The sequence below is a fragment of the Rhinolophus hipposideros genome, assembly GCF_964194185.1.
Source record: "Rhinolophus hipposideros genome assembly, chromosome: 25".
NCBI lineage: Eukaryota > Metazoa > Chordata > Mammalia > Chiroptera > Rhinolophidae > Rhinolophus > Rhinolophus hipposideros.
Window position 1 is genome coordinate 9,845,947 of NC_138071.1, and position 26,263 is coordinate 9,872,209.

The following is a 26,263-nucleotide window of genomic DNA, read 5'->3' on the forward strand; positions in this document are numbered from 1 at the left end:
GTCAATAAGCATTATTTCACATTTTAATAAAAATAACGGATTCCTTCTCTCTTTAAAGAGTCAAGTATACTTAGTTGTTTTATAAAATTAATTTACACTTAGAATTAAATAGTTAATGTAGTTTATAACCTATTAGAATTTATTGAAAGTAATCTGAACTAAACCCAAATATAGTACCTTTCCTTTTAAAATATAAACTTTTTTGACCTAACTTATATTCATACTTTGTCCTATGTTTTCTGTATCTATAGACTATATAACAATATACAGTATATATCATATAAATATATATAATATAAAAATAATATATAATGCAATATACTATAATAACATATAATAACGTAACATATAATATCCTATATTTCTAAAAGATGGTCAGTAATTCTAGTGGTGACATTAAGAGAGGCTGGTTGCTCAGATGAAACGTTCAACCACTCCAGGAGACATGAACTGTTAACAAATTTCTACACACTGCAAAATTAAAATTAAAAAAATATTAACATTACTCTGGTAGTAATGATAATTACATTCTTATTCCACTTAAGTGGAAATGTAAAATACAACTAATAAATAATATTATATTTATAAAGTATAAATTTGTTACATTTCTGGAGGCATAATTTTACGGACAGTATACACCAATTTACGCAATGAAAAACTTCATTATTTTCTCATTCATTTAAAAACTGAATAGAAAAATGAAACTCTAGGAGTAGAGAAATCCTAGGATCCATAACAGCTATTTGTATTTATTGATACAAACTGTAATATATTATTGATGGATAGTTCTACAATCTATACAAATACAAATGCCTACCTTAATTACAAATAACAATAATGAAATGATATCAGAGATGAAAAAAACTGCTCACTTCAAAAGAAATAAAATGGCATCCTCCCATTTCATTTGGAAACATGCTATTTAAATCTGCTATCACATATAATCATAAACCTTAGATGAAGTCTGCAGAAAGGCCAATATGCACAAGGGTACTACTGTCTCCTGGAATACAAACTTTCATAACTGGAAATAACAGAGCTGTGAACAGGAGAGTTATCCCACACAGATGCAGTCTGGCACAGAGGGAAGTTACTACGATTTACACTCAAGACATACTGAAGTCGGGGTGTTGCAGCTAAGGCATACCAACTTTTTCACTGGATCCAAAGCAAGGAGACCTCTTCTAACATATTTTGTTATTAAAGGGCAAAAGTAAGAGCATAAGGTATATAAGTATTATGGATACTTCCTGTATAAGGCAGTATATCAAATCCTTCAAGTGGATACAGAGAGCTCTTTTTAATCAGTTTAAGACTTACATTTCAAATATTACCAGTGATATTTGTCTAGGCTGGCACTTCTATAATTTAGTTGTTTTTTAATCAAGAGGAAAAGGACCCACCCTATTCTACTACAAAAGGTTATTAGTCAGTCATTTCTGGTAGTTTCACCGAGAGCTGGATCCATAATCTTTTACATGTCAAATGATCTATTTCTTTAGTAGAGAGAATTAAAGTTCCTTTGAACTTGGCAGTAAGTACGTTTATCGGAATCATTTGGGGTCCAATTAATACTCATTCAAACAGACACTACCTCATTGCTCAGGGAAAGGAAGAGCCTTAATGTATAATGGATAAATGGTCAGCTGCATCCAGTTTTGGGTATAGCACAAGTGTAGCATTTCTATTACCTGAAAAAGTGACTGGAAATGTCTCCACATTTTCGTTACAAAAACATCTATTGCCAAGTTTCTGTTTTCATAGTATGTATTACGTCTACATAAAAAGAAAAGTATGCAGAAGACATGCCATCTCCCAATGTAAAAATGTGAATTGAAGAATGAAAGCAGGAAAGGCAGATGACACAATGTTAGTTAGGTTTACACGGACTGAAAGGCCTGGTAAGTAGGGACCACACATCACCATGAGAAAGTCCGATGGCCTACAGATGCTCAAAACTCTAAGGGTCACCACAAACACCAGAATCAGAATCACAATAGTACTTCTAAGATTTAAAAAGAAAGTGAAGAACATGAAACAGAAGTTACAACAAATGAAAACTGTTCTTACTATCAAAGCTTAGTTAAAAAAGAAAAAGAATGAATGAAGCTTATAGAAATAACCTTGTCTTGATGGTACATTAAAGAGAAAAGTTGATATATTTAAAAGTAATTAAGTTTCAGGTCAGTATTAAGAGTAATTGGTAGATAACTCTCTAAGTATTTGATATCAAATTATAAACAAAAATGATAAAATGTAATACTTAAAATACAGTATTTCAAAATTCAGGAAACATTAAAGAACTGCTCTCATGCACTCTCATCATGATAAAGCAAACAGAAAAATGTTATTCGCCACAAATTAAAATTTATGGGAATACTAACGACTCCCAGAGTAGGCATTTATAGACCTAAGTGCGAGTTTATTTATGTTTAGTCCTCCCTCCCTGCCCTTAATTAATGTAAAAATGTAAGTGTATTTAATATAGGTTATTGAAATAATTCCAAATGTGAAAAGCAATCACTAAAAGTAAATATTATTTAATAAAAACAACATTGGTGCTGTAGGTGAGTTTTTAAAAATCCACAGAATTTAAATAAAATCATCTAAATTACAGACAAAATATGAGCTCTGACTCATCTAGAAATGAATTTTCTTTGTACTTTGGCCATCTATTTGCCCAAAACATTAGTTTGAATAGAGGGCACAAAACCTCACTGGATGTTAGATTTGGAGGCAGGAAAAATGAACTCTTGATTTTTTAAAAACAAACACATCGCAGCATGCATAATTTAGTGCACGGGTCAAGTAACATCCCACATACATACCACTCCACTGTGGTGGACCTATAGGGCAGATTATTCTGAATTAACGAACTTCAGACAATTGCACATACACACAAAAAAGATACACTGGAAAACACAAACCTACTCTTTATAAAATCTGATTACATGATTTTACAAAATAAGTTTCAAGAGGTTTGATTTAATAAACATTAAACAGATTTTAAGGACAACTTCGTAACATCTCCCTCTAGTTTTTTTTTTTTTTATATACTTTGAACACATTATATGCTCTGCCTTGAAAATATTTCCTCAACACAAGGAAAAACATTTACTCTTCCTTTAAATAAAATTTATCTTCTATAAAATCATTCTTTGGTGTCTAAAAGGTTTCACATTGGAAATTAGGTTTCTGAGTATGGTAAGAATTAACTTTGTTCCCAAAGCATGTTTTTTAATGCCTGTTGTCTTTTTTTGTTTGTTTTAGGTAATTCAGTCGAGGAAAGACCTTGCCTAATTTGATGTTTGAAAATCAGAATGACAAGCAGTACTAATCAAGTTTAAAAAACAAACCTGATCAAGTTACTACAGCCAATTTTGGGCACACGCATTCAAATGAAAGGGCAGTAGTATGGATGGTCTAATAAACGTCAGGAAGAACGTACACCTGTGAGTTCAGAGAGCTCGGAGAAAGCCTGAGCACCATTTGGTGGTGCACAGTGAAGGAGAGTGAGTGGTAGCAGTGGAGAACGTGAGCCCGGAGCTCACAAGGGTCCTCAAGACCTTCCGTCATCTGTACACTTAACAGGAACTGTGACTTTTACATTATTCACAACGGTACAGGGCTCAAGACGGTCTTGCTAACAAGCCACAGAATTTGGAAATGTAATTTTGTCACAAAATAATACAAATTAAGTGTCATACTAGTTTCAGTGGGACTAGCACTGCACTTCTACAACAGTAACTACGGCCAAATACTTGTTCACATATCTGTTTCCACACTAAACTATATGATTTCTGAGGGCAGTAACCATACCCTTATGTTTTAATCTCCTGAGGAGAGATTAGTGCTGGCATACCAATGTTTACTGAACATCAGCGTGAATGAACAAATCAGAGACTGAATGAACATCAGCAGTGAAAACACTTCAGGTGAGTCAAACACGTAAGTTAAAACGACAGGTAAATTCTTCAGAAGAATGCATACTAACTGGAGCTTTTGTTTTGCTATGCTGTCTGTTACGCATATGCAAAAACTAAGAAGAAAAGCAGTCCCAAATAAATAAGGCGTCAAAGAAATGACTGTCATACTGGAAAATTGAGAGATAGGTACTTGCATTTTTTGCTGATAATTATTAAGATACAACTAAACTATAAGGTGCTTTGATCTTAAAAGGTTGCAAATTATTTGTACTCTCAGTTACCAGATGACAAATTTTGTACTTTACCTAAGAAAAACAGTTTCTACTTAAAAAAAAACCACAACACTAGAAATCTTTTCATTATTTACATTCTGAAAATGCTTTTATTTTCCTAATTAGGTAGTGATTATATTTAAATTACTACTTCTGAATTGAAGTAAAAGCAACTTTAATGACTTCTAAGATTCACTAAGTAAAATATTAGGCAACTATAATTTCTTACTTTAAAATAGAATAGCCAGAAGATTTTATATGGATTTTCATGAACTTAATATAAGACTTTTTAGTAATATGCAAAACCTTGTCAAGTTTTTTAGTTACACTACAAAAATGTAAACCATAGTATACTGGGCCAAACCTGTTATCTATAGACTAAAACATGCTGATTGAGGAAGGGGTCACATAAATGCACGTAGTCGTCTTCCATGAAAATGACCTCAAGAGTCAAAAGAAAAAATAGATCAGAATGCCTACATAGAAATAAAAATTACCTTGCCTTCGTAGTTCATTTTTAACAGCTTCAACACCTCCTGTTTTTTCAATGAAGTCATATATGACTTTTGAAGTTTCTCTGTCTTTAAGTTGTGCCTCTGAGATTCCACACAGATCAAAAAGATTCTTCAGTTCTGGATCCAAATTATTCAGCTACAACAGATGAAATAACCACTAACTATACAATCTATCCCAGTTTTAAAAATGAGCATAATAAAAGTGAATTCTCAGCTGTGCCCTTTACAAAATTATTTTAAGTGTATAAACTTTTAATATGGTTACATTATTTATATGCCAAATAAACTTTCTTATGAAAAAAAGAACAAAGAATAGATTTTATATTTTATGTCATCTCTTTTTTGTTCCTACCTTCAAAGAAAAGGCGCCTTATTTAGATTTTTCTTATCCCTTCCTGATTCAGATATTTTTAATGCTCACCTATTTCACCTTGTCCTAAATAGGATTTAGATATAACCATAAATAGAAAACAATTCAATCAATTTGAAAACTTGAGGGCATGGCCTTCCTTACAACCCCAAAGCGTCCTGGACGTTGCCCAACACAAAAAGGCACTCAATAAAGGTTTGTGGAGTTAACACTGTAGTTATAACAAAAACCACCAGAAAAATTTTTAACCTCGGTCACTAATATTTCTTTTCAAAATAATTTTTCCAAACCCTAATTATCTGTCAAGTATAAGATACATATTACTTAGGTAACCAAAACAGAGATAAAATGTTAAACACGTTTATTTTTGGCAGCAGTTTCACCTACCTTGCTCACAGTGCTATAAATTAATGAATGATGAAATTGCCAAAAATAGAATGGAAAGATCTAGGTAATTCAACAACTGTATATTTAGAATTTTGTTACAGTACTTTCTAATAATTTGGTATATATTCCCCTGAAATGATCATTTAGCAGAAAAAAATTTATTTTCTTGGCTTTCAAAACACAAAGATTTTATTTACATAGAACATAAAGCCAAGGCATACGAAAACTTTCTCTTTAGAAACTTAGCCATGCATGATAGAATAAAACTATGGTTTCAAACCTCAGTGGTATAAATTCATAAACACAAGCTCATTCAAATAAACACTAAAACTCACAAAAATTAAATAATAAAAAAATCTAAATATAGCCCATAACATTCCCACATGTGTTTAATGTTTATGGCTTGAAAAGATACTTACATCAAAGCCAGTATTTGGATCCCAACCAACATGTCCAATGTGCCTAAAGTAGAAGATAGGGGGGAAAAATAGAAAAATAAAATGCACAGAGGGCATTAAAAACATGATGTATATGAAATCAAATCCATACATGAATTTTTGACCTTAATAGTTCTCATAGACATAACCATAATCAGGGAAAAACTGTACAAGTATTCAAGAGACCAGGATTCTAGTCTTAACATTTTTGCACAATCTTTCTGAGCACTCATTTCCTTAACCGTCAAACTAGCATAAGAATACAAGCACTATATATATGACAGGATAGGAGTTTTATAATGAGCTAGTGAAATAATGCACATGAAAATACTCGAAATATGTCATATAAATACAAGGGTTTGATGCTTGCTATATAGATTATGTCCCCCGAAAATTCATACGTTGAAATCTAATCCCCAACATGATGGATTTAGAGGTGAGAGTTTTAGGAGGTGATTATATCATGCCAGTGGATCCCTCATGAATGGGATCAGTGCCCTTAAAGAAGAGGCCCCTGCATGGACGGACCTAGAGAATATTATGCTAAGGGAAACAAGTGAGACTGAGAAAGACAAATACCATATGATTTCACTTACATGTGGAATCTAAAGAACAAACGAGTAAAAAACGGAAACAGACTCAGGGATACAGAGAACAAGCTGACAGTTGCTAGATGGGAGGGGCGTTGGGGGGAGAAGGTTAAAGGAATTAGAAAGTTCAAATTGGTAGTCATAAAATAGTCAGTCATGGGGATGTGAAATACAGTATGGGGAATATCATCAATAATGCTGTAAGGATTATCTAAGGTGTCAGATGGGCACTGGCCTCATCAGGGGGATCACTTGATAGACTGTGTAGATGCCTGAACTATACACCTGAAGCTGAAGAAGAAGAATAATGAATGTCAACTATAATTAAATATATATATTGTATATTTATACACACACGTATTTTATATATATATATATATATATATATATATATATATATATATTTATTTATTTATTTATTTATTTTCCACGGGATGTAAAGCACAGCATTGGGAAGATAGTCAATGGTATTGTAACAGCTATGTACGATGTCAGGGAGGTAGCAGACCTGGGGTTGGGGGGGCTATCACTTAGTAAGGTGTGTAAATGTCTAATCATTACGATGTTTTGTACACCTGAAACTAAAATAAAAAGAGGCCCTGGAAAGCTCCCTTGACCTGTTCCAACATGTGGAAACACGGCAAGAAGACGGCTGTCTATGAACCAGAAAGTGGGAACTCACCAGACACCAAATCTTGCCAGTGCCTAGACTTTGGACTTTCCCAGCCTCCAGAACTTGGAGAAATACATTTCTGTTGTTTATAAGCCGCCCAGTCCACGGTCTTCTATAACAGCAGTCTGAACAGACTAGAACAATGCCTCAAGGCAATTTCTAAATACCATTTTTTAATAAAGTGAGAAATAATTTTTATGTCCAACAGTTAGTAAAGAAAAGAAACTTTATCTAGTTTTTCTTTTCTAATGAGTGGAAAAGTAAATAAACTGTAAGATGCACAGAAACTCCACTGAGCAATAGCTCTAAAAAAACTCCAACAAAAGCTATAGCTAAAAAGTTAAGCAAGTGATAAATATAAGGGTCCTACTGAAAAGAAAACAAAATTTTCTAACAAATTAAAAACCAAGAGTTGCAATGAATAAATCAAAAGTTAAAATAAAAATAACAAAAGAATTGTCTTACTGGAAATTGCTTGGTGTTCCAATATCTGCCTTGGTTAATCTCTTCTTTTTAGCTTTTCCTTTTTTCTTTTCTTTGGTATGGGACATGTTGTTGACTTGTGGACCATAAAATCTATTTGTTGTGATTTCTGGATTTTTTATGTCAACTGTTGCCATAGGTAGGTTAGGACCTGCAAATTAAGTTAAAATAATATGAAAAGGATATAATTTAAGGTAACAATTATCACAATCATAATTCATAATTTAAATATCTTTTCTTGAAGTAAGACCACTTTGTTACTATAAATTATTTAAATTTTAAGTGTGCGGGTTAATTTTCTTAAATAATGGATAAAGTACTGCCTAAACTTTAAAAATCTATAATAAATTCTTAAACACATTAGCACATTATTTCAAAGAAAACTTGGTATTTTTATAACATTACACATCATTAGGAATATAAATTTTCAACAAGAGTTTAAATTGATTTGGTCTGAACCCTTAAATTTTAACTGTAACAGCCTCACATCCAACACATTACTCATTGGAAAAGTGGTGTATATTACGTAACAAGAATAGTAAATGAAAAGAGCCATTTACTTTGTTTTAAATCTAACAAAGCAATCTAGTCTTACCTCTTTGCTTCAACTAGTAGTTCATTAGAAAAAACGTACTAATGCAATTATTACTGCTATTTTTCCCCAAAACTGCCATATGTAAGTCCAGTAATATTTTCCCTACCAGTATACATACATTTTGGCAATCAGAAGTATACAGCTCAAAAACTTAAGATGAAAAAAAAACACCAAAATCAAAATGTTTATCTTCTACAACGATCAACAGTAAAAACATCTCAGGCACCTTCGGATATTATTAATAACATCTCTAGGAGTTACACCTGTTTTATAATTCACAAAAATATTCTTGGTCTTAAAAGCATGAGATTCTGAATAAAATGTATTCAACTTAAAAATTCCTTATAAAGTTACCTAAATGGCAACACATGTTCCTCAGAGGTTCCATTTTAATATATAATTCTCCGATAAAACCTCCTATCAGACCAAATTCCTCTGAGACGATACATTAATGACAATGTCCAAAACATTGTATAAAACGCAATCACCACCATGCAGAAAAAAACAGTTAACACAGCAGGGCTGAAGGTGCTATGTAGACAAAACCGCTTGCAGAGTCGACCCCGAGCCGGCATCTGGGAACTAGGATTTCAAGAGGCTTCTTCTCATTATTCCCTGATAACATGGGCTCTCTGTTTCTACACTGTTTATGGTAACAATGCGATTTACGCTTAACAGCTGCTTTCCTTCTGGGAGTTTAGAATCTTAGAGTTTGTGCTAGGCAGAGGATATCTTTGTGACTAGCCACCAAGAAACCCTGGGCTTTAAACAATACACTGAGCTTCTCCTTGAGACAACATTTCACAAGTGCTGTCCCAATTCATTAGGAGAGAATTTAAGTATATGTGACTCCAATGGGAGAGCACCCTTGTGTGGTTTTCGTCAGCATTAACCGTATGTGTCTTCCCCACCGCTGACTGTTTTGTAGCTTTTCACTGTGACACACCTTCGCCCTGAGCACTACTACATACTAGGTTCTGTGAGTCCTTCCGCAGATAACCAACTATGGAGGTGGTCCTGGGGACCCCCACAATCAGAATGGCAAATAGCAATCCCAAGAAAGTATAGGCTAACATATATTTGGTAATCACTAAATGCCTATTTGACAGTAATTCTTTAATTGTGTTGAAAACCTCAAAGGTATCGTATTCAAGTTATCTGAAAGAAAAATATTTATCTACATGGGTAAATTATATATAACCTATTTTCTCTCTCCCAACTCTACTATTTAAAGATGAACTAGAGCTAAAATAAAATTATGAAAACCATCTGCCATGTTATCAAAGAAGTAAACAATTTAGGAAAAATGTTTAATTATCACCAACATTCGGCTATTCTCCTTCAGTATTCAAAGTCTACTTACATATGTAAGTATAGTATGTAAATGTTTACAAGTTCTACTTATAATTCCATACAAAATTCCATGAGAAGTTGCTCATGTTGGCAAGAAATAAATTCTTGGAAAAAATGGAAGCTAGTGAATAATATGGATAAAATCATTAAAAGATAATTCAGCGTGAAAGAACAATCTGAAAATAATTGGATCAAGAATTAAAGGTTAAACAATACAGAAGGCTTATTAAATGGTAGATAAAAGCCTGGATTTTCAAAGTTGTTCAGATATCAGATTTCAGTGTTTGCTGTAGCTTCACAAAATAAGGGGACATGGAATATCCAGAATTCAATGGTTGAATTGAGGTCATTCTCATACCTTTGTAGACTTACCTAGTAATCCGATTTTACTTCTCATTCTCCCTGTTCTGCTTTCCTTCTTATAATTTACCTTTACCAACGAGTATTGGCAACACAATAAGATGCTGCAAATTACTATCTAGTCTGTTAATTTTATACTCAGCAGTACCAGAGTTAGGCACTCTTTTTACACATACCATCCTTCCTAAAATAGGTGTTCATATAGCAACTATAAAAAAACAACCAGATTCACCATGAAAAAAAAACAAAATTAACAACTATACAGTTGACTTGACCCTTAAACGCCACGGGGTTAGGAACACTGACACCTCCCCACCCCCTGTGCAGTTGCAAATGCAGGTATAACTTCTGACTCCCCCAAAACCTAACTACTAATAGCCGACTGTTGACTGGAAGCCTTACCGATAACATAAACTGTCAATTAACACATATTTTGTATATTATATATATTATATACTGAATTCTTACAAGAAAGTAAGCTAGAGAAGAGAAAATGTCATCATGAAAATCATAAGAGAAAATAGATTTATAGTACTGTATGTATTAATTGAAAAAAATCCTTGTATAAGTAGACCTGCATGGTTCAAACCATGTTATTCAAGGGTCAACTATAATTAGATTTTAAGAAAAAAATTTTTACACTGCTTTAGCTTATATAAAAGCAATCTATTATACTATGGATATTCTAAATGGTAATAGAATTGGATAAAGTTTAATAGTTTAAATTATCCAAGCTATTAAATTCTTTTCTGGGAAAGGTTCTCGTAAGTCCGATTCATCACTCACTAGAGAACAGTCATCTCTGAAGAAAGTTCAAGCATGAAGAGGACAGATACAAAATATCAGTGGTACGTGGAATGAATGACAAAGTTTCACTCAAACTGCAGTCAGACTGTGTTCCCCCCCCCACCAAATCAGGTTATCGATATATTGTTACACCTCTGTCATGCAGTTTATGAAGCCTTGGCATTACACATGAATTACATTAGTACTCTTTTTAAAACATTACTGAAATCTATCTAAGAAAATCCAGATGAAAGAGATGTATAGAAAATTACTATGGCTGGGACATTAAAGAGTTTTTCTAAATGTTTTATTTTATAGATGAAAAGTAAGGGCAAGCAGTGTCAGGTGACCTGTGTGAAGTCACACACTTAGTGACAAAGGCAAAGGTGAGCTCTGCTATCTTGATGCCCAGACCACTACGCTTTCCATTAACTCTTACACCGTCCACACAAAAGTCAAACCACAAGTTACTGGTAATGCTAAGCAGACAAATGTCACCACGCTACGTCTTTATCAGTTTCTCAGTCTGTAGTCCAACAGTTCATCATTCAATTAAATATTTACTAATACTTTTCAAAATTTAGAAAAAAGCGTTTCTATACATCAAAGACATGAGGTACTTTGTTATTTGGGTTGACAATAGCCATTTACTGTAGAGTTTGAAGGTGTTAGGAAATAAGTAGAAATTGGTGTTCTAAAGCCCAATTAAATTATTTGTTTCAAAAAAATGACACACTTAGTGATAACCTGTATAAGGCAGGGTCATTTTTTCATAAAGTTTATGGAAGATCTGGTAACAGAAATACTCTTGAATCATTCCTAATAAAGTTTAATTATTCCATTTATGAAATTACACTCATCTAAGAATATGTACTAATATGTAGTGGAGGAGTCTGTTTCCCTTCCTTTTTCTTTCTCAAAAAAAACCCCCAAAAAACAACAAATCCAAAAAACAGTCAAATGACAAATTACCTTCTTCTGATTAAGGACAACTGTCACAGAAAGGTGTTGTTGTTTTTTTTAACATTCTCATTGAATAGCATTTCTAGTTCATTTGAAAACTAAAAGAACAAACTAAAGTCTTCCCCTTAATTACATAAAAAGCAGAGAACTCTCACCAAGGTAAAATAGTTGAGAGACAGGTGGCCCAGAGGCCTCTGATGTCAAGCAGTCATGAAGCTGAGAACAAATCATTGGAAAGCGTCTAAGCTAAAAGGTGAGACTGATCAATAAAGAAAAAAGACGTACAGATTAGGAGTCAGTGAGGAAGACGCTGAATTGCATATCAGGAATATGTTACTTCTACATAAAATGTCTTTGTAACAGTTACAATTTGAAGAGGTCTGTCCAACTGGTAATCTAAATGAGGATCTGAAACAAAGCGCCCGGCGTGGACACTGGCAGGTGGGGAAGATGTCCACTGCCACCTAGTGGTTGTGCCTCAAACACAGAAAAGTAATACAATGCTTCCACAGCAGGGGCCTCCCCACAAGAGGGGGAACAAGACAACTGGCTGCAGGTAAAAATAGTAAAACTTCTAGTAATAATTATTTCATTCTTTATTGTTAATGTAATAACACATTAATGCCATATTATATGTATATCTTATAAATAAATAAGTACAAATGTTGGCAATACATGCTGTGTAACTCGGCCTTTTAACGGTATTTTTCAAAATTCTCCATTTATGTTAAGAAAAAAAGTTTGGGACCACTGCACTGAAGGGTGAAAACTATAGATTTAAAGATTTAAAATCTTTAGGATCAATCTCATGTAGAGAAAGACACTGCATTAATTATGAGTATCTCTCTTAGTAATAAGGGTAATAAAATTATAAGACATCACGGTCGTATAAAGAAGAATATCCAAATTCTATCTATTCATGGATTGAATATCTCTTCCGAAATACATTTGATGTACATTGAAAATACTAGATTTTTAAAAGACCATCAAGTTTTTCTATCCTTCACCTTAACTATACTATTTGTACAGCATCTACCCTTTAAAAACTCAGATTCCTTTCTCCAAACGGTGTCATCACTAGGAAGCCTTCCTCACTGGTACTCAATATCCGTTCACAGAAAGCAAAGTAATTTAAAAGCTCAAAAAGAGATAAAAATACTGAGCACACATCAAGGAAAAAGAATTATAACACTGCTTTAAAGGTTCACAGATGAATGATTTCTGACTCAGCTGCTTCTTCCTTTGCCTGTCACACACTAGCTGCGTAAATGGAGGCATTTACTCTCTCTAGGTCTCAGTTTCTCTCTGAAAATCAACTTCACGTAGCACAGTGGTTAAGGGACTAGACTCTGGAGTTGTATCACTTGAGACTGAATCCTCTTACTTGTAACATGACAGTGACCATATCTGTGCCCCAGTTTGCTCATCTATAAAATGAGGATATTTGGAGCCACTTCATTCGGTCCCTGAACAGTGCCTGGCAGGCTGTAAATGATCACTAAATAGTAACTGCTATTATGATCGCTGTCATTGTCGTCATGGTAACTAATATTTATGAAGAGCTATGAGTACTTCATTTCATCTCCACAGCGGCCCTATAAAGTTACTATTAAAATCTCCCTCTAAAACAGAAAGTCAACGTATGCAGTACTTAGCACATGGTAAGCACTACCGAAGGTAGTCAGAAATTTTAAAAAAATTATAAGGCAAATAATCCAAAATTGAATACACGTTTTTATGCAGGAAAACAAATTTAAGGATAACATCATAAGGCAACATAGCTGTTTAAAAGAAACAACCTCCAAGAATCACCAACAGTTATTATATATTAACAGCTCTATATTAAGTGTTTCCCTGGATAATTATTCTAAATTCTGATGAGAGGATCTGAAATGCTTTTAGAAAGCAGCAGCCAATTCCCCATTATAATGAAGTCTCCTGGGGCAATAGTTACTTACCTTCAGAGGGTCAGGGATCCCATTTAAATGTGATGAAAGCCACATTCTCTCTCCCCAAAGGAAAAATACATACACTTATAAAATTTAGCACCCGATTTCAGGGTGAGCTTATGGAGTCCAGGATGAGAGTCTCTGTGTGGATGTCGGGACTTTGTCCTTTATATCTTGGTGTTACTTTCAGTATACAATATTTTTTTAAGTAAATGAATTCATAATACTTCAAGAGTTCATTATCAAATTAAGGAGGGTTATGTATAGCTGTCATTAGTTCTAAAAATTCCATCATAGTAACTGCTCATTCTGAAAGGGGCTAGTTTCATATTACTACCATGAAATAATATTTTGAAATAAGACAAAAAGATAAATCTAAAGCAGGAAATGAACAGATATGCTAGGCAAAATGTACTGCCTTTAAGAAGATACTGCCTTTAAGAAAACGAGATTGTAAAGTTTCTAAACTTAATCAATCGTGAATACAGAATTAAGATCTAAGAACAGTGACTTTCCCCTACGTAGTCTCCCTTCCTCCTAGAAAATCGCCAAACAGTACACTTCCAAGTGACATCCATCATCTGTTACTTTAAAATGAGAACATAATAAACGACAGTATTTGATCACAGATGTCAAGTATTCGGTATTAATGTATGATACATGTTTCCACAAGGATTAAACTATAATTTAAGATCTTTTTGATCAACAATTATCAAAGAGCTTACCATTTGGGGGGTCTCGTCTTTTCTCTGTTAGAAAATAAATTAAAAGAATACTATTAGACATATGTAATACAAACATAAACATAAAAAATTTATTTACCTAAACTCTGTCTTATCCCTAAGTTGATGTAAAAAGGTAGTGAAGGAAGGTTTCTCTGAGGAACTGACATTTGAACAGACATCTGAATGAAGTGAAAGAACAACAGATTCAAAGGCCCTAAGGACAAGCACAGAACAGCGTGAAGGAACATCATGAAGACTGGACTAGAGTGAGAGAAAGGAAGCGTGGCAGGAGGTAAGTCAGAAGGAGAGATGCACTGATCATGTAGGGCCCACAGGCCATGGTTATGGAACACAGACTGTATTCTGTGTATAAATAGGAAGCTCCCACAGGGTTCTGACGAGGGCAAGTGGCATGATCTAAACTATGTTTTGACAAGTTCACTCTGACAACTATGTGGAAAAAAAGATAGTAGGAGGCATAGAGTGGCAGCAGGAGACTAGTCAGGGAGTTAGGGTCGTCCAGATGACAGATGACGGTGGCTTGAATCAGGGTGTTAGCAGCAGAGGTGGTGAGAAACAGATCCAAGACATGTTTTTGAAGGTGAAGCCAATGTAACTCACTGACAGGACTCATGTGGGACCACGGTGAGCCAGTGACGAGGTGGAATCAATGCCTGTGACTGAGATGGGGAAAAGCAGGCAAGGAGTAGGAACAGGTCTGAGTGGGACTGGGGAACATAGATCAAGTGTTCTCCTCAGACATGCCAAGTCTGAGGGCGAATCTGATTCCCAGCTAAGGCAGACAAGTCTGAAGGTCGGGGAGAGGTCAGGAGTGGAGATGGAACTTTGGGAGCCATCGGTATACAGAGTATTCAAAGCTACAGGACTGAATGAAAGCACAAAGATAATGAAAATACCCAGATGTCTGAGCACTAGCGCAGATCAAAAAAATCCTGCAAAGCTATAGCTAATTAGGCAGGAGTAACGCCAGGAGAACTTCTATCAATCCTTTGCATTCACACTCTTACATATCAGGTTTGACACAATTTTGGCTTTAAGAAAGTTCAAAAGTGGTTGAAGAATTTTAAACAAATGTTAATTTCCACAGACTTCCTAATACAAAATGTTCCAAAATTATAAGAGAAATACACATAAATGAAGTTATCATAAAATAATTAGATTATAAACAGCCATAAACTAAAATTGATAGGATTTAATCAGAAGACAAAAGTGAAAAATCTAGGCAATGGTTAATATAAATGTATTACTCCATCTGGTGGTTTGATGAAGTTACTTTCTGAAACATTCGAAGTAATCAAGTCCTATCTATGTCACTGAACGTCAATCACCAATGTCCAATATGATGTTATCTCTGCATCCAGCAAGGAAAAGACTTCTTAAATTGGTGATGACACACATATGGAACTATATTGGGATAAATAGCAAGTTCAGAGTGTGAGTTCTAAAAAGCAAATGACACTACCCTGGTCTGAGAGGCACTCATGGGAAAAAAGGGAGGGTATGGTTGAACAAAGAATGGGGGAGCTAACTGTGTGAGACATTTGCTAGAAACATCAGCAGACCAGTGTTTAATGGAATCAAGGGACATTTTACTATTACGGTACTCATCAGACTACTTTTGTGTTCAAAACTGTACACATATTTGAAGCTGGACCATTTCTTCAAATCTGGACCATCTGCATAAGACATAAATTTCTATACTGGATTCAGAGCAGTGTATGCAGGATGGTGAGTTTATAAATTACATCATTTGAAGAATAAGAAACCGGAACCGGTGAGACTAAAGAAGTACATAAAAATGGATTCCAACAGTAAATGGCTACTGGGAGGAAAATAAAACAGATTAATTCTAATTCTTTGTTGCTCCAAAAGTTGGACTCCGTGCACCTAAGTTCAAGAGAGGCGAGGGTGGAGGTTGATTACCAAGAGCTACCCAGTGATGAATCAGCTGCCTCCCTAATGTTGTGATCTTTCGGCTTTTGAAACACCATGTGTAAAAAGCTTGGGAACCATGTAAAACAGAATTCCTGTACCAGGTGAAAGACTAAAGGACCTACCAATTTCAAAGTCAATTCTACATTTTACGAAGTACGTTTTACTCTTTTTTAATAATGAAAATGTCACTTATTTTGGCCAAAAAAATCCCCAGGGAACCCCTAGTCTAGCACCAGTCCGTGTCGTTGAAATAGATAGACACTGAATCATAAATTATTCCACAGCAGTATATCCTTTCCTAGCATGGAATCCCCAAAAAGAAGTAAAAAAACACACAAACAAACAAAAACAGGCCCCTAATAATTCTCCTATTCACTCATTACATCAAGTGGGATATAATAACTGAGGGAACAACTTAGTTCATTTTATTTTCAGTTTTGCTTCACCTGCCTCTTGGAACCCACTAAAATAACAATAAAGATGTAAGATGAAATAAACACATAAAATGGAATACATGCTTTTACATTCCTGTTTTCTGGATCTAGTCTCTTCCCTTTCATGGCTTATTCCCTTATTGGTAAAACACAATCTTAATACAGTGATCTTCAAACTGGGAGGGCATGTACCCCTGGATGGACAGGAAGACTTTCCAAGGAGTAAGCGGCCATCGCTGGTTTTAAGGGAGTTTATGTGCTCCCCTCAGCTCCCATATGTTATTTCTCCTAAAACTGATCTGCTTAAGAAGATGATTTGGAAGATGGTCTCTTCTTAATCACCCCTTCTCCTACTTTACAACAGAAAGGTCCGCACGCTGTTGTCAAATAGTTCTGTACTGCGACGCATCGTTCTCTAATTGTTTTATGTGCATTAGAGTCTCATACATGAAACTGAGTTCCTTTTGGCTTCATAATTTACAACATTAGGGACAAAACAGCAATAAGGTATGTTTACAGAACTTATTTGCAACCTGGTTTATTTGCTTCTAGACTTGCCTAAAATATTTTTTCACAAAGTACAAAACACTTTTAAAAAGATAAGTCATGAACAATTCCATAAAAACGCAAATTTGAATCAGTATGTATGGGATATTAACAAAAAAAGGTTATTAGAGTGAGTTCTTTAGTAAATCTGAAAAAAATTGGTTCTCAATAGATACTACTTCTTTTAAGGTAAAGATTAGCAACCTCTCTCTTTCTCCTTTATTGTTTTTGTTTGGCAAAGGGCCAGATGATAAATATTTCAGACTTTTTGTGCCATACAGTCTGTGTCACAACTATCCAACTGTGTTGCGGCAATAAAGCAGTCATAGACAATATGTAACCCAATGAGCATAGCTGTGTTTCAATAAAACCTAATTTACAAAAATAGGCAGTGGGCCAGATATGTCTGATAAGCTATAGCTCGCCAGCTCCTGTTTAAAAGAATTATTAAAAAAAGCTTACCAGATTTCCTTTGTCGCCGGCCCAACAAGTCTGTAACTGCTTTACGGAATTTTTTTGCTTCTTCTTCATTGGCAAAATTAAGAGCAACTTGACAAGTCTGCAACATTTTCATCAGTAAAGGCAAACAATAAAAACACAAATTTAGCTTTACTTTATATAATGAAAAAGTTGATAACCAACAGAAGTACATCTATGAAGAAGGAGAGCTTGACTTTATTAGTAGACAAGAACTTGCTTTATGACCTGAATAACTTAAGAAGGCAAAAGGTAAAAAGGGAAAACAAAAGACTACTATTAGAAAAGTTACCCAACACAGTAGACACTCAAATATTAAATTGAATACTTTAACAAAAAAACAAAGTAGCAAATTGAATCTGATCCTTCAATAGAGCTCTGTAAATAATTTAGCTTAGAAAAGATAAACAACAGAAAAGTTGGTAAAATGCAGGTCAGCTCTATCTTTACTAGTTTACGGTTTTATTTCACAGCTTAATTACAGGTATTATTTAAATTATAACCTTAATTCAGATAAATTATTAAGAATATGGAAACATACTGGCATTATATGGCATTTAATGCATACTTTAAAATATGTACATATATATATACATATATATATATCCTATCAAGAAAAATGTTTTCACATTTCAGAGAAGAAAATACTGTCTGAAAATATGGATGTATTATCTAATCCAACCTTTTTTCCACTGTAGAAAATTTAGGAAATACAAATATAAAAACAAAGAAAATTAAACTCACCCGTAATCCTGTCACTCAATCCCTGCAAGAATATGGTACCGAAATCTTTCTAACATTTTCCCTAAGTATATGCAACATGTTTAAAATTCTGTTTCCCCCCATTTATTATTTTAGCACTCTCCTAGGTCATGAACTATTCTTTCAGAAAGTAATTTGAATGGCAATAAAACGTCCAATATTTGAAAGTCACCATGGATTAGTAAACAATTAAGACTTCATTTTTACAGATAAGAAAACTAAAGCCCATAAAGGTTAGACTATTTTTCCAAAGTTACACAGACAGATTAAACTATCTGCCCAAAGACAGAGAGAGGATTAAAAAACAAAAAAAAGCAAAAAAAAACCCACTTCTTTTCAATATAGCAAATTACATTTATAGTACTCTTTAAAACTCTTTGGGCCCTTAAAATGTTAGCCATTTCTTCCTATTTAGCTATGATATCTATGAAGAAGTTTTTTAAAGTAAAATAATTCTTTATATTTTATACAATGTTTACACAAAAAGCTCATAAATGATTTCCACAGACAAATGTAAAAGCAATTACATTAAACAAAGCAATAAAGAAAAATACAACTTACATCTCCAGCAAAGGTATGAAAATATCCTCTAGGACTATTATATACAAAGTTATTGTATAGCTCTTGTTCCCACAATAGTTTCCCATCCTAGAAAAAAGTAAAAGTTAAAGATTTACCAAAAAGATAATCTTCAGTAATAAAACCAAACAGGTGACCAATATTACGGGACTTATTTTTATCAACAGTAGCTTTTACATACACACATACCGCACATATAATATGTAAGGAACATATCATATAATTTCATCAGTAATTTCTTAATAACAAAACAGTAAACACTGGATAATGTCTCTTTAATAAAAATTATGTAGCAAGTGAGTTTAATTCAGTGTGCTGAGATATAATCTCGTTACTCAAGCATTCCCAGATACAGTGAATACATAACTAGAAGTTATTAGAGCATCAATGTTAGACGAAGGAGTAGGATACTTTTGTACATGCACTGATTATCAATGCATAGTTTTGTCAGCAATATTAATAGACTGTGTGCTATTAAACATTACAGGAAGATTTCACACTCTTTTCCTCAATTCTGTGTAGATGCTGGGAGGGTCTAATATACCTTCTCTCTATTGCTCATTAACAATCTTTGAATTCCTAACGTCTGCAGAGTGAGTGACCTAATTAAACACCATTGTAAGTAGTATCACTCAGGTGTAGAAAGTAAACACTGATTAGAATGCACCACAGTTACCATGGTTACGAGAGCCACGGATGACTGTCCTATCTACCACCACAGTGTAAGAAGTCTAATTAACCTTAATACCCAAGGCGGCTAATTCCAAGTATTCAGCAGTGGTTATTTGCTATTGGAAATAAGTAGTTAGAGAACTTTAATCGCTGCTTTTTTCTGAAATGCAAGGTTGTACCAAGACCACAATTTTAAAATATTTAAAATACACTGGCCATACATTATGACCACTACAATGGAATTCCTTTCTTCTCAGTAGTTACATGTGTGTTCCATTTCTACACAGTGTTTTTCATTGGTGATGAGAAATATGCCAAAGGACTTAGGGATTTCTTTCAAACTCTGCACGTGTTGCCCCACCCCCCAGAATCACTGCCACAGTGCACCACTGTTAGTAACGAGAGTATGCCCCATCTCTCACCTGTCTTAGGCTACGGATATTAAGGGGCACTCATTTACAAAGTGCAGTAACTTAAGTTTCACTTAACCTCAGGGAAATACTTGGCAACAGACCCAGATGGCTATCCCATTTTTAAAATAAATAAGCTGAGGCCCAGAGAAGTACCCATACAACAATTCGAGTACAATCTATCTGACCATAAGAATCGTCCAGTTCACAGTCAGTTTTATTTTTATTTTTTGTAATTATGATCCCATTATACATACTGCCATATATAAATATTAAGCAAAGAGACTTGCCTATAGAAAAGGTTTTCAAAGATAAATGGAGACTTCATCTCAGCAAAAAGAGAACTACTTTTACAGTAACTGTAAGAGATGAATACCTGACAAAGGACATCCAATCTAGGACAATATGGATTTATGTTTCAAGTAAGGGATACAAAGCTGTGAAAAATCTGAACGTACCTATGTTGAGAAACAACATAAAGGAAAATAGGCAGGTTGCAAATACATTATTATAGATATTGTATAATGCTTTAAATGTGGGCTGAAGTACATACCAAACCAAAATACACTTTTGTAGTTCCCTGAAAGGACTATGTACGTTAGTCTGTAATAGATAGGATGGAATAAAAAGAGTATCATTAGAAGAGGAGAGAATGCGGAGAAAGCCCAAAATGCAAAGGCTTCAAACAAACAAACAAACAAACAAACAAACAAGCAAAGGCAGCAGAAACATAAAATAGGGAAATATTCATGTTCTGATTTAGGACATATTCCCATTTGATCGCAAAGCACAATGCTTCACTCTTCTAATATCAATTTAAGTGTAATTTAAACATTACATACACGACAAACAAATCTATACTAAGTTATCATTGAGGTAGAAAACCTAATAACCTATAGTTGAAGTGGAAGCAAAACAAAACTCACCTTGATATCAAATATTCTTAAAAAATAAGATCTCTGTGGATTGTCCTTAACGAGACACGCAACGCCACTGCACTTCTTGGACCACATACAATTCCGATCTGCTGCATATAACTGGACCACTGCTGAAGACATAGTCTGCAACATAGAAAATTACAGCCATTAAGTTTGAGGTAACACTCAACTCACCGTAGTCCCTGCTGACATCTTGACTGCAACCTCATGAGAGACAACCAAACCAGAATCACCCAGCTAAGCTGCTCCCAAATTCCTGACCCACAGAAAAAAGGAGATAACAAATATTTGTTGCTATTTTAAGCCACTACTTTTTGAAGTACTTTCTCACACTACTTTTTGAAGTACTTTCTCACGCAGTAATAAATAACTAGACAGTAACTATACTGAAAATAATTGCTGAAAGCTAACATTTACTGATGCTTAAAATGTGTCAGGGAATGTCCCAAGCACTTTCAAATATAAACCCATTTAATTTTATTACTATTAGAACCCTATTTTATGCTTCAGAAACCCAAGGTTAAAGAAGATAAATAATTTGCCTAATACCACACAGTTAAGTGGTAGAGCTGAAATTCCAATGAAGGCAATTTGTGACTTCAAATCCTATATTCTTACTCCCAGTGATATGCTGTCTTCCAATGATGTGAACATTTAAACAATGAAGTAGTGGTATTAACACAGGCTGATTTCTATATAGCAGTTAAGGTACTAAATTAAACTTGAAAGCAAGCTATGTGGTTACTAATTATAGTGCTGGACTACATGGTACTTTGAACATAGTACACCATCCTTGAAGATATTATAATAGTTTCTATTATCTCCTTTTCTAAAGGTGTTACTGAAGGGACAAAAGATTTTAAATGACTTGCACACGGCCACACAGCTTGAAAGCTATATTGAAATGTGAAAAATGATTTGAGTGACTATTGTCCCAATTTTCTCAAGGATGCATCTAACTAGTACCATTTCAGGAGAGAAACTAATTCATTACATGCAATGAACACCTTCGAGCATTTAGGTTTTCTAGGACACCATGTCGGTACCTCCCTCACGACTGTATCAGGAAACAATGGACACTTTCATTTAATTCTAAACTAAATTTCTTTTATATTATAATCTAGAATGTAACTATTTGATCATAAATTCAGTAAGAGTGATACACATATATACTAGTACAGAACTTACTAGCTTCTAAATCCTCGAAAAAACAGACTACATTAAGGTTTGGAGATAATGTTTTGGGTTACGTAACTATGCCTGGGAATATCCGATAAAGAGTATTCAAAAAAACTATTATATATGTTTGTGTATGTATATATATGTATATACATATACATACACACACATATATATGTGTATACATATACATATACATATGTCTTTTATAATAACAATAAAGTTGGAAATGTAAGATTAGCATACTGTTGGGGATCAAAATTTTATAAAGACTTTCCCAGATATCAGTGCTTCACATTATGTTTTTAACTTTTGTAGACCGAACTCATCTTTAAATTTTACAGACAGTCATGAACAGCACACAAAGCAGCAGGAAAATGTGTACAAGAACCATTAAAAAAATGATGAAGATAGCTTAGAAACTAGGCCATTGGGTTTAAAAAGGAGATTAAAGACTGTGGGGATAGCTTTGGCCTGCTCCAAACATACTGTGCTCTTTTGCAAGTACAGTCTCAGCATGCCAGCTCCCTAGGTCCCCAACCCTAGCACTGAACATTTCAGAACAATGGATGTGGCATATATTACCCAATGGTGTCAAAGACGAGATTGAAGAATTCAGAAATCAGATGAGAAAATTTGTTTTTTACAGAAAATTCATGTAAATTACAGCCCTTTTAGTATTGCACTGTCAAAATGCATTCATTTCTAAAAAGAAAAGCAATTAAGAAACCAGATACCAATGAAAAGATCTAAAAATTTGCCTACTTTACTCTTAAACCAGAAAACAAGAAGTAACAACTTGCGAAAGAAAAGAAGTGTTATTAAATAGTCTGAACTTCCATCCTGAAAATCCCTTGCCAGAGGACCAACTATTAACTGTGAAACACTGTCTGGATGTATGTGAACTTAAAAACAAAAAACTCCAAAACTAAAAATCCACATTTAAACATTTATATAAATTTAAAACAAATTCTTAAAACATCTGCTTAAGAAATAGACACCCATGAAACACTTTTATAATTTTCCACACAAACACGGTTGGCATTATAAAACTGATTTTAAAACAATATAAAATTTTAATACTAAAGAACCCAACTAATCATAAGCAATTTTCAGTAACTATATTTTCAAAAATTTGCTATAACCTTTTGTCAGTCGGAGAATGTCTATTTCTCTTCTTTTTATCTTAAATTAGCAAAGTCTGAAAATTATATATCATAGCACCTTTTAAAGCCCTTTCTGGTTAATTCAGAATACTTATAGTGAATGCAAGAAGAGCTTACACACATAACACTTAATATATAAATGCTAGAAATACAAAAACAGCAACTATCCCCTACACTCTAGATTGACAGTGGCTTAATTAAGTTTTAAAAAAACATTCCTTCCATTCCTTTCAAGTAATTACAGCTAATCAACTCCATTACTTCTTGTCTTTCATAATCAAGAAGGTATTATTGAAAAACAACCAAAGGACAAGTGCTTAGGAAAGGAAATCTAGTTCTTATTAGCCCAATAATGTTAGGGTTACATTTTATTAACGGAAAGGAAAACAGTACGATACCAACTTTTGTGGAAACAGAGCCTGTCTTATGCATCCTGACATTACAGTACTGAGTTTCTACAGTAACATTCATTCTCAGAACTTGCATCGCCAAGGGCAGACAAAAGGGAGGATGGATTCTGGAATGTGAATCTTTCAGCAGGGCACTTTTACCTCTCCTAGGGTGACTCTGCACCAATCAAGCAGTATTTCCGACTCCCTAGGTTGAAATTACTGTCTGCTTCTTCTTCATGTTTCTAAAGTAACTTTTTGTGTATCTGATGTAAATCTTGTAATATCACAGATCTTATTCTATTATAGAATAATTTTCTGTATGGACTTAATACTCTTTGAATAGACTATAATTGCCTTAAACAACTAAAACAGTTTTGCAAGCCTATACTTTCATTTCACCTTTGCCCCACGTAAGCAAATATTTGTTAAATTAAAAATTGCATATTTTGATTTCGATTATGATAATGAATAAGAGAATGACCCTGATTTTAGCATACACGCCCAGAAGTATTATAAAGGGGCATCATATCAGCAACTTACTCTCAAGTGACTCAGAAAAAAATAATACGTATGTATATATATAGAGAAAAAGAACCATGATAAAATGTGATAAACATTTGACAAATCTAAGTGAAGGGTACACAGGAATTCTTTGTACTTTATTTACAACTTTTCTGTAAGTATGAATTTATTTTGAAATAAAAACACTTGCAAGAACAAATAATTCATTAAAATGTAACACTCTCAGTCTCCTCCCATGGCCATGAGTTTTAGGTAGGCGGCTCTCTTCTCAAGCACTGGTATCTCTGCATATGTCAGCCACTGCCACAATAACCCAAAACTATGAGAACTGCTACTTTCTCCAGTTCCCTCTAGACATATACCAAAGCAACTTCATCCTGAATAAGAAATCACAAACATCTACCACTTTAATAGATTAAATTCCTTTCATTTTCAGAACAACCATATCATATAACGGGTCAGAGTAAGAAGTTTACATTAGGAAAATAGATGTTTCTTTTATTACAGAATCAGTTGATGACATGGGGAAAGACTGGAAAATACCAGGATCTATAGATCCTTCTTGAGAAGCAACTGCCTACAAGAAGTACTAAGACGACTTCACACTGAATAATTGTCTACAACAAATATTGTAATCGTCGAATATATGTACAATGTTAAAGGAAATAATTTTTAAAGATTTATTTTCAACAAATATCCAAAATACACTGAATGTGGAAATGAAAATCATTTAACTGAATACAATAAGGTGTTTTCTATGATTACAATGGCCTAGATTAGTGGTCAAAACATTCCAGCTTGTGTGCATGTCACTAAGTTTCTAAAATCTAATCTGGGAAAATCCATCCTAATTTTTCTCATTATATAAAAGCTAAGCTTTAAATATGTTCATAGATGTCCTGATGAAGTATTCACATGAAATGTCCCATCATAATCCTGAGTATGAAATTTTCATATGCAACATTATAAAGGAATTGTATAAGTAAAGAAAGATTAAAAATTAGCTGACTTCTTATAATTACTTAATTATGGAGTAGTCTCAGGAGCAATTTCCTAAATAGAGTCTAACAACACCTCCGTTACATAGCAACCTAAAAAAACCAAGATGAAAACCACCAATTTAAAATGTAGAAACAAAACTCTGTGTTAAGTACTACTAAAAATTATCCAGGAAAACAAAACACAAATAATTTGCTCTTGAAAGGAAGAATGTTATCACCTGGTAATTTCCACACAAGAAATAACCAGAAAAAGAAGGAAAAACAATAGGAAAAGATAGAGATTTAAAAAGAATACATCAAAGACAAAAAAACTCCACAAAAAATAGTTAATTTTAAAAAAAGGAAAGCTGGAGTACTGGAAAAGTAAGAGGACAAAAGCAGTAGGTAACAAACAGAAGCCCATCACTGAAGGAAAATGGAGCCGGTTAAAAACAGCTGCTGTCTTAGGGAAGGAGCACAGTCATTAGGTCTTAGTAGCTATTGAAGAAACCTACTGTGCCAAGCATATTAATTCACCAAATGTTTACCTACTAGGTACACGGGATTGTAATAAATGCAGGTGGGGTGAGAATGCAAGTGGGGTTGAATACAAAAATGAATGAGACAGGGTCCTCATGAAATGTGAGTTCTAATGGGCAGACAGACATTAATAACTATTATAAAGGCAATAATGGAAAAATCCAGTAAGCAAGGAAAACCTACTAGCGTAGGAAGGATTCCCTAAAGTGACAGCGTACCTGAAGGATAAAAAGGGATGAGTCTGGTGAGCAAAGGGGGAGGGGGCAGGGGAAGAAGTGGGAAGAAAATAGCATTCTAGGAAGATACATCAACAAAGACCCCACTGT

General features: G+C 34.0%; 1 protein-coding gene across 3 annotated transcripts in view; it reads right to left on the minus strand.

Moving 5' to 3' along the window:
- WASL (WASP like actin nucleation promoting factor) overlaps nucleotides 1-26,263 on the minus strand; it is a 63,460-nt gene that overhangs the window by 12,029 nt on the left and 25,168 nt on the right. For 2 of the 3 annotated variants that reach the window (XM_081038139.1, XM_081038141.1), the window contains exons 2-8: nucleotides 21,147-21,281; nucleotides 19,121-19,207; nucleotides 17,783-17,879; nucleotides 14,385-14,408; nucleotides 7,636-7,804; nucleotides 5,890-5,932; nucleotides 4,696-4,849 (exon numbers count right to left, since the gene is read on the minus strand). In XM_081038139.1, the coding sequence (XP_080894265.1) occupies nucleotides 4,696-4,849; nucleotides 5,890-5,932; nucleotides 7,636-7,804; nucleotides 14,385-14,408; nucleotides 17,783-17,879; nucleotides 19,121-19,207; nucleotides 21,147-21,281 (709 nt within the window). The remainder of the gene's footprint in view (nucleotides 1-4,695; nucleotides 4,850-5,889; nucleotides 5,933-7,635; nucleotides 7,805-14,384; nucleotides 14,409-17,782; nucleotides 17,880-19,120; nucleotides 19,208-21,146; nucleotides 21,282-26,263) is intronic. The other variant, XM_081038140.1, reaches the window with a different exon arrangement.